The following is a 14,787-nucleotide window of genomic DNA, read 5'->3' as shown; positions in this document are numbered from 1 at the left end:
TTCATCTTTCACAGAGTAGACTTGCAAAATGTTTTTCTTGAATCATTAACTAAGATTGACTAATCATAATCTCAAACATTTGTTTTTCTAAAAAAAAGCTTTTCCCCTTGATTGGTTTCTAAATTACAAAATCAATTTTTGTTTATTAAAAAAAAATCGGAGTACATACAGATGTGAAAGTGAAAATTGCTCAGTCGTGTCCAACTCCGCTGACCCCATGGACTGTACAGTCCATGGAATTCTCCAGGCCAGAATACTGGCGTGGGTAGCCTTTCCCTTCTCCAGGGGATCTTCCCGACCCAAGAACTGAGCCCAGGTCTCCTGCATTACAGGCAGATTATTTACCAGCTGAGCCACAAGAGAAGCCCAAGAATACTGGAGTGGGTAGCCTATCCCTTCTCTAGGGGATGTTCCCGACCCAGGAATCAAACTGGGGTCTCCCGCATTGCAGGTGGATTCTTTACCAACTGAGCTATGTGGGAAGCCCACATATAAAGCCCAGATTTATATGAACTCAAAACCTGAAAGACATTCCTCCTTAATTTCACTCCATGGAGATAATCACCACTGAAAGCTTGGCCTCTCCTTCCTGCCTTTCTTCAAAGATGACTTACTAGCTTATGATGCTCTTTGCTCGTCATTACATCCAGGGTTTAGCACAATGCCTGACACACGGTAATTGTTCAGTAAATGGTCGTGGAACAACTGAATGGTATTAAGGTATCTCTTTACTCCCAAATTCAAACCTTATTTTATTAGGCAGGCAATGTGATAAAAATAAGTAATACTCCTTTAATGTTACTAAATTCCAGGACCTGTGTGAAACATTTTATATATAACTGAGACAATCCTTTGAAGTAGGTATTTTATATTTTATAGGTCTCTTCACCTGTCTGTTTCACAGACTTCATCTGTAAATTGAGGATAACAAAACCTACCTCCAAGGGTTGTTGTGAGGGTGAGATGAGTTAATACATGGAAAGCCTCACTACTCTGTAGAGACCTATATAGGAAAAGAATCTAAAAAAGAGTGGATATGTGTATAACTGATTCACTTTGCTGTACACCTGAAACCAACACAACATTTTAAGTCAACTGTACTCCAATTAAAAATTTTATGTATATGGCAAGCACTTGGAACTGTACTATACATGGGCAACTGATACACATTAGTTGAATCTGCATCTTTTATGAATTTTTATCTTCTCATGAATGCTTGCATGTAATAATGCATCAAACATGTGGTACGTTTGAAAAATCACATTGAGATCCATACCTCGAATGATGGTGGCGCATAGCACTGGTATTTAGCCTGCTGCTACTGCTGCCTTCAAAACTTTCCTTCTATATTCTTCTATACCAGTCACCTTCAATGAGAAGGGAATGCTGAGTTGCTTCAGTCGAGTCTGACTCTACGCAGCCCTATGGACTGTAGCTCACCAGGCTTCTCTATCCATGGGATTCTCCAGGCAAGAATACTGGAGTGGGTTACCATGCCCTCCTCCAGGAGGGAATCTTCCCAGCCCAGGGCTGGAACCTGCATCTCTTACGTCTCCTGCACTGGCAGGCAGGTTCTTTACCACTAGCGCCACCTGATGGCTGATATTTCAGTTGGTGACAAGGGATGAGAGGATCGATCTTTATATTGAAAGTCAAATTTTTACTTCATCAGCTTACTCCTCATGCTTCAAGCTTGATCTCCCATGAATGCAAAGATTTCTCCATGCCTTAGTTTGTGAGGGCTGCCATAGCAAACTACCACAGAGTGAGTGGCGATAGAAGTTTATTTTCCCAGTTCTGGAGGTTAGAAGTGCAAAGTCCTCGTGTCAGCAGGGTTGACTTCTTTTGAGGTCTCTCTCCTTGGCTTGCTGCTTCTGCATGTGGTCTTTGCTCAGTGCCCAGGCATCCTTGGTGCCTCTGTGTGTGTGTCTAAATTTCCATTTCTCCTGAGGACACCAGTCAGATTGGATTAGCACCCACCTTAATGGCCGCATTTTAACTTAATTACCTTTTTAAAGGTCCTTTCTCTGAATGCAGTCACCGACTGACCAGCTGGGGATTTAGGACTTCAACAAATGAATTTAGGATGGGACATTCAGCCTGGAACATTTCCCTGTTGTTATCAAAATCAATAGGAAACTTTCTCTGAGTTTTAAACTCCTACATATAGGAATCCAGTCATGCCCTGGGAAAGAGGTTTCTGAAGCTGACTGTGCATGTATCTTATATATACTCAGCAAGTAAATTGGTTCTACAATTTCTCTAAATGACATACTTGGTTTTTCTTACTCTGTCATCAACAACCTAACAAACCCAAATGCTACTCTTTAAAATATCCTGTTTCTAGTAAGGCCATCCTCTTTGCAGACTAATCCCTGCTGAGGAGACCTTGGAATTCAACTAGATTATAAATCAGAGACTGTCAATCTTAGGTTTTATTCAGTTCAGTTCAGTCGCTCAATTGTGTCCGACTCTTTGCAGCCCCATGAATTGCAGCACGCCAGGCCTCCCTGTCCATCAGCAACTCCTGGAGTTCACCCAAACTCATGTCCATCGAGTTGGTGATGCCATCCAGCCATCTCATCCTCTGTCATCCCCTTCTCCTGCCCCCGATCCCTCCCAGCATCAGAGTCTTTTCCAATGAGTCAACACTTTGCATGAGGTGGCCAAAGTATTGGAGTTTCAGCTTTAACATCAGTCCTTCCAAAGAAGGACTGATCACCTTTAGAATGGACTAGTTGGATCTCCTTGCAGTCCAAGGGACTCTCAAGAGTCTTCTCCAACCCCACAGTTCAAAAGCATCAATTCTTTGGCACTCAGCTTTCTTCACAGTCCAACTCTCACACCCACACATGACCACTGGAAAAACGATAGCCTTGACTAGACGGACCTTTGTTGGCAAAGTAATCTCTCTGCTTTTGAATATGCTATCTAGGTTGATCATAACTTTCCTTCCAAGGAGTAAGCATCTTTTAATTTCATGGCTGCAATCACCATCTGCAGTGATTTTGGAGCCCCCAAAAATAAAGTCTGACACTGTTTCCACTGTTTCCCCATTTGCTTGCCATGAAGTGATGGGACCGGATGCCATGATCTTCTTTTTCTGAATGTTGAGCTTTAAGCCAACTTTTTCACTCTCCACTTTCACTTTCATCAAGAGGCTTTTGAGTTCCTCTTCACTTTCTGCCATAAAGATGGTGTCATCTGCATATCTGAGGTTATTGATATTTCTCCCAGCAATCTTGATTCCAGCTTGTGCTTCTTCCAGCCCAGCGTTTCTCATGATGTACTCTGCATGTAAGTTAAATAAGCAAGGTGACTATATACAGCCTTGACGTACTCCTTTTCCTATTTGGAACCAGTCTGTTCCATGTCCAGTTCCAACTATTGATTCCTGACCTGAATACAGATTTCTCAAGAGGCAGGACAGGTGGTCTGGTATTCCCATCTCTTTCAGAATTTTCCACAGTTTATTGTGATCCACACAGTCAAAGGCTTAGGCATAGTCAATAAAGCAGAAATAGATGCTTTTCTGGAACTCTCTTGCTTTTTCCATGATCCAGCGGATGTTGGCAATTTGATCTCTGGTTCCTCTGCCTTTTCTAAAACCAGCTTGAACACCTGGAAGTTCACGGTTCACATATTGCTGAAGCCTGGCTTGGAGAATTTTGAGCATTACTTTACTAGCGTGTGAGATGAGTGCAATTGTGCGGTAGTTTGGGCATTCTTTAGCATTGCCTTTCTTTGCGATTGGAATGAAAACTGACCTTTTCCAGTCCTGTGGCCACTGCTGAGTTTTCCAAATTTGCTGGCATATTGAGTGCAGCACTTTCATGGCATTGTCTTCCAAGATTTGAAATAGCTCAACTGGAATTCCATCACCTCCACTAGCTTTGTTCGTAGTGATGCTTTCTAAGGCCCACTTGACTTCACATTCCAGGATGTCTGGCTCTAGGTGAGTGATCACACCATCGTGATTAACTTGGTCGTGAAGATCTTTTTTGTACAGTTCTTCTGTGTATTCTTGCCACCTCTTCTTAATATCTTCTGCTTCTGTTAGGTCCATACCATTTCTGTCCTTTATCAAGCCCATCTTTGCATGACATGTTCCCTTGATATCTCTAATTTTCTTGAACCTTGCACCAAATATGGTTCATCCTTGGAAACAGCTGAGCACTTTCTCGCATGTTAGGCAGAGATTGAACACAGCAAGACTGGCTTCCAACCCTGAGATCTTAGCACTCTGTAATCCAGGGGGGTAAAGAACTGCAGCCAGAGACTTACTCTTTCCACTTGTCTCAGGCAGAATGACCAAGGAAGGATTTTGTTGAAGTAGGAGAGGACTTGGAACAAAGAGGATCTCTTGAGTTGCACACACCGATCACTTCCCCCTAAACTTGGCGTCTTTTTATAAGTACAGTTTTGCATCTAAGGAAGTTATGCAAAGAACCTAAAACACGCAGCGAAGGATGACAGCATTGAATGGACTGGAACTCTCTCAGCCTTAGGAAGCTTGGTTCACGTGGGCTCCTCCACATCTCGCAATGGCCTCATCTGCTGTCCTCAGAGGCCTGGCAGAAAGCCAGTAGCTGGCCCTCAAATCAAAGTGGGATTTTGACACCTTTTGGTTTTGCAGGCCAGGATCTTGGACCCAGGAATGCTTGAATCCTGCCTTGCCAGTCTCTCCTCTCCCCTTCGGTTCCCCCAGAGAGCTGTGCACATGAAAAACAAAACCAGCGGGAAAATCAGAGTCCAGGAGAAACCTTCTTGTCCTGTGAGATCAGCTAAAGAGCAGAATCATGAAAAGTGCATATCCAAATCTACCTGAAGTGTTTACATTTTCTTCAGAACACATAAATATGCTTTTAATAAAACTTCCAAAAATTACTAATTTTAAGTTCATTTTAAAAATATGATTTAAAAACATCTTTCTTGCATAAACATACCCATAATATGTTGTCTATGGTTCTCAACTTTGATTTCTTTAAATTGGAGCAAGAATTTGAAGACGTCTAAGCAGTCTAAGGGCAGAATCTGTAAAATTTTTATGAAAATTTCCCTAGTCCTTTACATGTTTCATCTATGCCTGGTTCTAGAGCAATTTTAGTTAGCAGTTTGCATTTAAGTGCCAAAAGCTTTCCACTTGGTTTTTATTTTTAAAAAATTCGATCTGTTTTAGTGCTTGCTTATATATTTAATTAGTTTTTATAGTATTTCAATTAATTACAAAAAGGTGTACAAATAGCACATAGAGGTTTGGAAATAAAAATAACTTTGACTCATTTTAACAATGGTTTAAAAATTTTCACATGCATCGGTGTCACCTAGAGAACTTACTGAAGCCTATATTCTTGGGCCCCATACACAGAGTTTCTGATTTTGTATGTCTGGAGTGGGGCCTGAGAATTTGCATTCCTAACAAGTTCTCAGCAGTGGCCACAGGACTGGAAAAGGTCCGTTTTCATTCCAATCCCAAAGAAAGGCAATGCCAAAGAATGTTCAAATTACCATACAATTGCACTCATTTCACATACTAGCTAGATTATGCTCAAAGTCCTTCAAGCCGGGCTTCAGCAGTACATGAACTGAGAACTTCCAGATGTACAAGTTGGATTTAGAAAAGGCAGAGGAACCAGAGATCAAATTGCCAACATCCACTGGATCATAGAAAAAGTAAGGGAATTCCAAATATTTCTTCTGCCTCGTTGACTACGCTAAAGTCTCTGTGTGGAACACAGCAAACTGTGGAATATTCTTAAAGAGATGGCAATACCAAACCATCTTATCTGTCTCCTGAGAAACCTGTATGCAGGACAAGAATCAACAGTTGGAACTGGACATGGAAAAACAGACTGGTTCAAAATTGGGAAAGGGCTACATCAAGGCTGTATATTGTCACTTGCTTATTTAACTTAAATGCAATGTACATCATGCAAAATACTGGGCTGGATGACTCACAAGCTGGAATCAAGATTGCTGGGAGAAATATCGACAACCTCAGATATGCAGACGATACCACTTTAGAGGCAGAAAATTAAGAGGAACCAAAGAGTGTCTTTGGAGAAGGAAATGGCAACCCACTCCAGTGTTCTTGCCTGGAGAATCCCATGGATGGAGAAGCCTGGTAGGCTGCAGTCCATGGGGTCGAACAGAGTCGGACACGACTGAAGAGACTTAGCAGCAGCAGCAGCAGCAGCAAAGAGTGTCTTGATGAAGGTGAAAGAGGAAAGTGGAAAAGCTGGCTTAAAACTCAACTTTCAAAAATCTAAGATCATGGCACTTAATCCCATGTGCCATGAAGTCCCATCACATCATGGCAAATGGATGGGCAAAAAGTAGAAACAGTGACAGATTTTATTTTCTTGGGCTCCAAAATCACTGTGGATGGTGACTGCAGCCATGAAATTAAAAGACACTTGCTCCTTGGAAGAAAAGCTATGACAAATCTAGACAGCATAATAAAAAGCAGAGGTATCACTTTGCCGCCAAAAGTCCATGTAGTCAAAGCTACATGGTCAAAGCTAGTTTTTTCTGGTAGATATATATGGATGTGACAGTTGGACCATAAAGAAGGCTGAGTGCTGAAGAATTGATGCTTTTGCACTGTGGTGCTGAAAACTCTTGAGAGTCCCTTGGACTGCAAGAAGATCCAACCAGTCAATCACAAAGGAAATCAGCCCTGATTATTCTTTGGAAGGACTGATGCTGAAGCTGAAGCTCCAATACTTTGACCACCTGATGTAAAGAGCCAACTCATTGGAAAAGACCCTGATGCTGGGAAAGACTGAGGGCAGGAGGAGAAGGGGACGACAGAGGATGAGATGGTTGGATGACATCACTGACTCAATGAACATGAGTTTGAGCGAGCTCTGGGAGATGGTGAAGGACAGGGATACCTGACGTGCTGCAGTCCATGGGGTCACAAAGAGTCAGACATGACTGAGAGACTGAAAAACAACAAGTTCTCAAGGGAGGATTGTTGCAGCTAGGTCACTACCACATTTTGAGAACTGAATAAGCTTGCAGCGAGTCAATAGGAAAAGTACACAGGTGCTCTGGGGCATGTGTTCCTCCGAGGCTGCTTTATAAGCATGCAGCCCAGCCAATGAGAGATGAGCACAGGTATTTGAAAACACAGCTATTCCAACAGCCTTGAGCATTTAGCATGTTCTGGGTATCAGGTCCCATATTTTTCAGAGGGAACGAAAAGCAATGATTGATCAGAAGTTGGTTAAGTGGTGGTCAATTAAAAGAGCTTCTTCTGTGCAACTTTATTAACACCTGATTCAACATTGGATACCCTGTTCTAGAACATTCTGGGGGGGAAAAGGTGAGATTGGAGTATGTGGCTTAGACTTTAGGCCCAAGCAAAGCTTCTGGTCTCTCCCTAGTCTAATACGGGACCAGCCCACCCAAGTGTCTCTCTGAAGAACAGAGATGATTGGGCTCAGAAATTCCAGAGAGAGGTAGTGTCTGAGTTTTAGGCTTTTAGGTAGTGACCTGCCCACTCATCACTGTGGTACTGTCAGTGGCCTGGAACATGGACATCAGATAGATCAGCAGCTTTTTCTGTGGAGGGGACACTGTTGCTGGCGAAATCTTGCTTTCTCTGCCCACTGAAGCCAAATAAACAATTCCAGAGACAGAATTTGGAGGAAATAGAAAGGTGGCTTTAAGCTAGCAGAGAGGGGGACACAGCCGGCTCATGCCTCAAGAACTGTGCCCGCCTCTATGAAGAGTCTAAGGCCTCATATAAGATGAGGGCTCGCAGTCAGGAGTCAGTGGTGAGGAACTAAGGTGATAGGATCTCAATTTCTTCTCTCGTGTAGTTTCAAAGACTGGCGTCAGTAGCCCAGTGGTTTTGAGTCTGGCGGTTCAGGGGCTCTGCAGCCTTCTTTCTGATGTAACTACAAGGGGAAGGGTGTTGTAAGGGTAAACACCAGATTCAGGATGTATTTAGCTTAGAATCAAAGGAAAATAGGTGTGAAGTGTGTAATTCCTGAAGAATTAGGGGGCAGAAAAGCAAACTTAGAGACATGCAGAGTTAGGAGCAGTTAAAGTTAAAAAAAAAAAAACACAAAACTAGGAGTGTTCAGGCTGGCTCACTGTTCTCTTTATCTTCTTTTTTCTGAGGAAAGGGAAAGAAAAAAAACTCATTCCTCTTTTTTTTCCTTTTCACTGCAGCAACACTAAGTGGGTAACCTGAAGTCGGCCCAGCTAGCTGACAGCAGACAGCCATATCCAGGGTTGGGAGATTTTCAAGACAGCTGCTGGGGCTCAGGGTGAGGAGGTTGGAGGTGGGGAGTTGTTGTTGTTCGGTCGCCCAGTCGTGTCCGACTCTCTGCGACCCCATGGACTGCAGCATGCTGGGCCTCCCCGCCCCTCACCATCTCCCGAAGTTTGCCAAATTCATGTTCCTTGCATCGGTGATGCTGTCCAGCCATCTTATCCTCTGATGCCCTCTTCTCCTCCTGCCCTCAATCTTTCCCAGCATCAAGGACTTTTCCAATGAGTCGTCTGTTCACATCAGATGACCAAAATACTGGAGCTTCAGCCTCAGCCTCAGTCCTTCTAGTGAATATTCAGGGTTGATTTCCCTTAAGATAGGCTGGTTGATCTCCCTGCTGTCCAAGAGACTCTCAGGAGTCTTCTCCAGCACCACAGTTCGAAGACATCAGTTCTTTGGCGTTCTGCCTTCTTTATGGTCCAGCTCTCACAACCGTATGTGACCACTGGGAAGCCCATAGCCTTGACTATACTGACCTTTGTCAGCAGAGTAATGTCTCTGCTTTTCAACACACTGTCTAGGTTTGCCATCGCTTTCCTGCCGAGAAGTAATCGTCTTCTGATTTCATGGCTGCAGTCACCATCTGCAGTGACTTTAGAGCCCAAGAAGAGGAAATCTGTCACTACTTCCACCTTTTCCCCTTCTATTTGCCACGAAGTAATGGGGCCAGATGCCATGATCTTAGTTTTTAAAAAATATTTAGTCTTAAGCTGGCTCTTTCATTCTCCTCCTTCATCCTCATTAAGAGGCTCTTTAGTTCCTCTTCACTTTCTGCCATTAGAGTGGTATCATCGCATATCTGAGGTTGTTGATGTTTCTCCCGCCTGTTTTGATTCCAGCTTGTAACTCATCCAGCCCGGCATTTCTCATGATGTGCTCAGCATATAGGTTAAACTAATAAGGTGACAGCAGACAGCCCGGTCGTACACCTTTCTCAATCCTGAACCAGTCAATTGTTCCGTATAGGGTTCTAACTGTTGCTCCTTGACCTGCATACAGGTTTCTCAGGAGCAGGTAAGATGGTCGGGTTTTCCCGTCTCTCTAAGAGCTTTCCACTGTTTGTCATGACCCTCATAGTCAAAGGCTTTAGTGTAGTCGATGAAACAGAGATAGATGTTTTTCTGAAATTCCCTTGCTTTCTCTATAATCCAGTGAATGTTGGCAGTTTGATCTCTGGTTCCTCTTCCTTCTCTAAACCCAGCTTGGACATCTAGAAGTTCTTGGTTCACATAAAGCTGAAGCCTAGCATTTTAAGCATGACCTGACTAGCATGGGAGATGAGTGCAATTATACTCATTACTGCTGCTGCTGCAGCTGCTAAGTCGCTTCAGTTGTGTCCGACTCTATGAGACCCCATAGACGGCAGCCCACCAGGCACCCCTGTCCATGGGATTTTCCAGGCGAGAACACTGGAGTGGGTTGCCATTGCCTTCTCTGATTACACTCATTACTATCACCCAATTACTAACCAGTGGGTGACCCAAAGTGGGCCCAGCTGACAGCAGACAACCATATCCAGGGTTAGGAGATTTTGAAGACAGCAGTTTAGGCTCAGAGTGAGGAGGTTGGAGGTGGGGAGTGTCTCCTGCTAATACAGGCTAGTGTGGGCTACAGCAAGGCCGTCCTGTGACTTGCAGCCTGGGGCACGTGCCAGGGCTTGGTGTCCTTGACCTCTGTGCCCTGAGTGTCCCCAGCTATTCATTTAATGATACATTAGTTCTTGAAAGCTGATACATTAACTTTTAGAAAGATCTGGTGCTAGCTCAGTATTTATGTTGTGACTCAAGTCCAGCAGCTGGCTGACGTCCATGACATTCAGATCCTGAGACTGTCTGAATGCACTGTTCCCACCAAAACGGCTTGTGTGTTAAAAACCACAAGTATCAAGCCTTATTAGAACTCTTTAGGGAGGGACATTAGAAAAAACAACACCTTAGCAGAAACTTAATTAAGCCTGGGAGCAAAAGAATAAACGCAACACACGTTACCAGCCTTTAAAAATCTTTAGCTTTTCCCTTTGTGCCTTTTGGTTACTGTGCTTGTATGTCATTATTTTCTCAATGCCTGGTTTTGCTTTTTAAAACTGTACGTGTGCATTAATTTACAGATTCGATTTCCTTGTTATTATTTACAATTTTTTTGGTATTCAGATAGCCTAAATGGTTATTTAGAGGGAAACATTTTTAAGGAAAAAAAAAATCCATAATCCTACCACCTTAACACAGGAAGCAAAGCATTTTTATTTTTAATTTTCAGGTTTGGCCTTAGAGCTCTATTGAAGGTGGATCTAATCACTGTAAATATACAATTTTCAAATCTACTTTTTTCACCAAATTTTGTTTTCCTATTTACAGTTATGTTATGCTACTAATGGCAACCCACTCCAGTGTTCTTGCCTGGAGAACCCCAAGGACAGGGGTGCCTGGTGGGCTGCAGTCCATGGGGTCGCTAGGAGTCGGACACGACTGAGCGACTTCACTCACTCACTATGCTACTAATAACTACCTACTGCCTCAAATGAACTCCTGAGTATTCCCTACAAAACCCAGCGCACTTGCACCTTCCTCATCCCCGAGTCAGCCTGAATCCCTCTCTTTCTCCCTTCACCTCTAATCTGAAAGGAATCTGACTGGCTCCCTTTCAACCTGGTGTACTGTCCCCTAGGGTTGCCAGAACAGAGAACCACAAACCAGGTGACTGGTAACCACAGAACTGCATTGTCTCCTAGCTCTGGGAGGCAGAAGTCTGACAAAGTGCTGGCAGGGCCCTGAGCCCTCGGAAACCCGTGAGGGAGAATCCTTCCTTGCTGCTGATGGTGACTGTTGGTCCTTGGCACTCCTGAGCTGCGGCTGCTTGCCCTCGTCTGTCTTCATGCGGCGTTCTTCTCTTCCTATAAGGACACCAGTCACCCTGAATTTGGAGAAGGAAAAGGTGACCCACTCCAGTATTCTGACCTGGAGAATTCCATGGACCGTATTGTCCATGGGGTCGCAAAGAGTCGGACACGACTGAGCGACTTTCACTCACTCACCCTGGATTAGGCCCCAGACAGATGACTTCATCTTAACTTGATTGTATTTGCAGAGACACCAGTTTCCAAATAAGATCACATTCACAGGTACCCGGGCTCAGGACTCCACCATAACTTTGTGCCAAGAGTGGGGACACGCAAGTCCACGAGAAGCACCCAGAGCACCACGCCTTTCTCTCCTCCCCGCCTCCTTCCCACGCTGTGCTGGCTTAAGTCTCTCCCACCCTTTCCTCACTGGGGTTATTATAGTAACCGCCTAACTGGTTTTCTTTCTGTTTTTTCTTCTGGCTGTGCTAGGTCTTTGTTGCAGTGTGTGGGCTTAGTCACCCTGTTGCATGTGGGACCTTGGACTTCCCAGGTGGCGCTAGTGGTAAAGAACCTGCCTACCACTGCAGGAGATGTAAGAGATGTGGGTTCAGTCCCTGGGTTGGGAAGATTTCCCTGGAGGAGGGCATGGCAACCCACTTCAGTATTCTTGCCTGAATCTGGTCCAGAATCCTATGGACAGAGGGGCCTGGCGGACTACAGTCCGTAGGGTCATAAAGAGTCAGACACGACTGAAGTGACTTACCACTCACACACATGTGGGATCTTAGTTGTCCCCACCGAGAGATGAACCAGCATCCCCTGCACTGGAAGGCAAATTCTTAACCACTGGACCACCAGGGAAGCTGGTGTTCTAGTCCCATCTGATTCTATGGTCTCTTCTCGATTTCTTTGTTCAAAACCCTCCCCCTGGGGGGTTTACCGCCTGCTCACTCAGAGTAAAAGCCAAAGTCCTGGCAATGGCCCCACAGTCCCTCCTGACCTGCAGTCTCTCTCCAGTGATGCTGGCCTCCTCGCTGATTCTCCAGCTCACAGGCATGTTTCCATCTCTGGGCCTTTGCCCCTGCTGTCGTTCCCTTTGCTGGGGGTGCTCCCTCCCATTGGTGCTCCCTCCCATCTGGTGCTGCCTCCCAGTTGGTGCTCCCTCCCAGTTATCCTCTGGGCTCTACCAACTGCCGCCTTCCTGGTGGGCCTTTCCTCACCACTGCTGTTACATCACACCCTTTCTCTCGCCCCGCCGACAGTCTCTTTTCCTTTTCACCATTTTACTTTTCTCCAAAACACTCTCTACCTTCTCAGAGGCTATGTTCTTTACTTACTTATTTTCTTTTTTATCTACCACCAGCATCCAAATGTAAGCTTCTTAAGGACTGGAGTTTTCATCTGTTTTGTTATTTGTTCCATCTTTAGCACCTAAAATAGGGTGGGGCCCAGAGTAGGTAGACAGTGAATGTTTGTAGGATTAATGAGAAAAGAGGCCCGTATATTTTCTCATAAGCTACTAAACCATTTATCCTTATTAAGTGTTCATCTTATTTTCCAGAATTTTTTAGTCACTTGTGAATGATACTGCTATAAATAGCTTATTTCATATAATTAATTTACCCCTTTTTTCAATTATGTTTTGGGGTCACAGTTCCAGAGTGAATATTGTCAAATGTCCTTCCAGAAGAGTTTGTATCGGTTTATAATGCCACCTACTTTAAATAAGTCTGACTCTGTTTCCCTGCTGCCTTGCCACCTCTGGATTTTATCTTGTCTTTATTTTGCAGTTTGCTAAGTTTGTCTTGTGATTGTTTTGATTTGCATTTCTTTAACTTTTAAATACAATTGTTAGGGAATTCCCTAGGAGAAGGCAATGGCGCCCCACTCCAGTGTTCTTGCCTGGAGAATCCCAGGGATGGGGGAGCCTGGTGGGCTGCCGTCTATGGGGTCGCACAGAGTCGGACACGACTGAAGAGACTTAGCAGCAGCAGCAGGGAATTCCCTGGCAGTCCAGTGGTTAGGACTCCGTGCTTTCAATTGTTCTTATGTTCTTTAGTACTTTCTGGTATGAATTGTCTGATCCTGACTCCTGATTTTTTTCTCAAGAGGGAAGTTTTGGTTTCATATTTATTTATCCATCCTCTTTTGGGGGCAACGGTATTAATCTTTGCTTATATTTGTTGTAGGTGTGCTTCCAATCTACTATGTCCTTTACCTCTGTTTGTGTTTCTACTTAAACTCTTGTGTTTTCATCTTTACAGCTGTGGACTACTGCGCCTCAGAAAACCACGGATGTGAACACGAGTGTGTAAATGCTGACGGCTCCTACCTTTGCCGGTGCCCAAAAGGATTTGCTCTGAACCCAGATAAGAAAACCTGTGCAAGTAAGTTACATGCACATTTTTTATTGCTATTGCTAGGCACCCCAGCCGTGGAAATCTTCCAAGCAAAGAGTAGCATAGGATTATGTGCTGGAGTTGGGGGACTTTACGCCTTCTGCCCCTGTTCCTCCTCTGTCAAGCCTTTCTTAACTTGTCCTAAGACCACAGCCCACTTGAGCTCAATGTTACCCTTCCCAGCATCTGACAATGGTATGTATCTGTTATCAGAGGCCACGTGTGGGAGCGCTCCTCTGGCATTTGCAGAGGATGCTGGCGATCAGATCGAATTACTTCATGCTGGCTCAGCCTGGCTGTGCCCACCAGTATTAACAGGCCTTAAGAAATTCTTTCACTGAGGCTTTGTGGCTTGTGGGCTTCAGCTCGGACTTCACACAAGTAAAGGAAAATCTCCGAGCCAGAAGGAGTTAACTGTGGTTGCCCCTGGGTGGGGGAGGGGTAGGTGGAGGGCATTTTGCAGTGAAACTGCTCAGTCTTTGTTTAAGTTATTTAGTTCTATTTGATTCTAACTATACACATCCACAGGGCTTCCCCAATGGCTCAGAGGTAGAGAATCTGCCTGCAATGCAGGAGACACAGGCTCAATCCCTGGGTTGGGACTACCCCCTGGAGAAGAGCTTGGCAACCCACTCCAGTACTCTTGCCCGGAGAATCCCCATGGACAGAGGAGCCTGGTGGGCTACAATCCATGGGATTGCAGCGTCGGAGACAACTGAAGTGACTGAGCACGCAAGCATACACATCCACATCACAATTAATTTGACCTCCCCACATGTGACCAATTTATACACTGAGGGTTGTCCCTCATTTTGCCAAAGGATTCCAAAAGCATTTTTTTTGAATGTGAAGCTATGTCAGAACATTCAAGGGATTGTATATGGATAACCATCATGCTATAGAAAAGTTCACTTGAGAGAAGTTTGTTTGTAAAGTACTAGGACCCAGCATTTTAAAAAAGTGAAGTTTAACAGCAATTTAGAATGTCACCTCTGAAGCATACATCAATTGGAAAACAAGATTTCAATTCATAAAAAAGTCACGTACACACAACCTTTCTAAAAACATGTATTATGTAAAGCAGGATGTGCCTGCATAGTTTTAAAAAGCATCCTCCCAAACTCCTGTAACATCACCTTGCTCTTCAGTCCCTGTGCTTGTCATATGCTCAGTCTCTCAGTCGTGTCCGACTCTTTTGCAGCCCCATGAACTGTAGCCTGCCAGGCTCCACTCCTCTGGAGTGGGTTGCCATTTTCTTCTTT

At 44.3% G+C, this 14,787-nt stretch overlaps 1 protein-coding gene across 3 annotated transcripts in view; it reads left to right on the top strand.

Annotated features, from left to right (window-relative positions):
• The window catches only part of MATN2 (matrilin 2), a 171,065-nt gene that overhangs the window by 99,346 nt on the left and 56,932 nt on the right, over window positions 1-14,787 (top strand). For all 3 annotated transcript variants that reach the window (XM_055546595.1, XM_055546594.1, XM_055546593.1), the window contains one exon: window positions 13,391-13,513. In XM_055546595.1, coding sequence (XP_055402570.1) covers window positions 13,391-13,513 — 123 coding nt within the window. The remainder of the gene's footprint in view (window positions 1-13,390; window positions 13,514-14,787) is intronic.

Source organism: Bubalus kerabau, chromosome 14, assembly GCF_029407905.1.
Source record: "Bubalus kerabau isolate K-KA32 ecotype Philippines breed swamp buffalo chromosome 14, PCC_UOA_SB_1v2, whole genome shotgun sequence".
Taxonomy (NCBI): Eukaryota; Metazoa; Chordata; class Mammalia; order Artiodactyla; family Bovidae; genus Bubalus; species Bubalus kerabau.
Note: the sequence above shows the minus strand (reverse complement) of the source record. Positions and strands in the feature narration are given on the sequence as shown.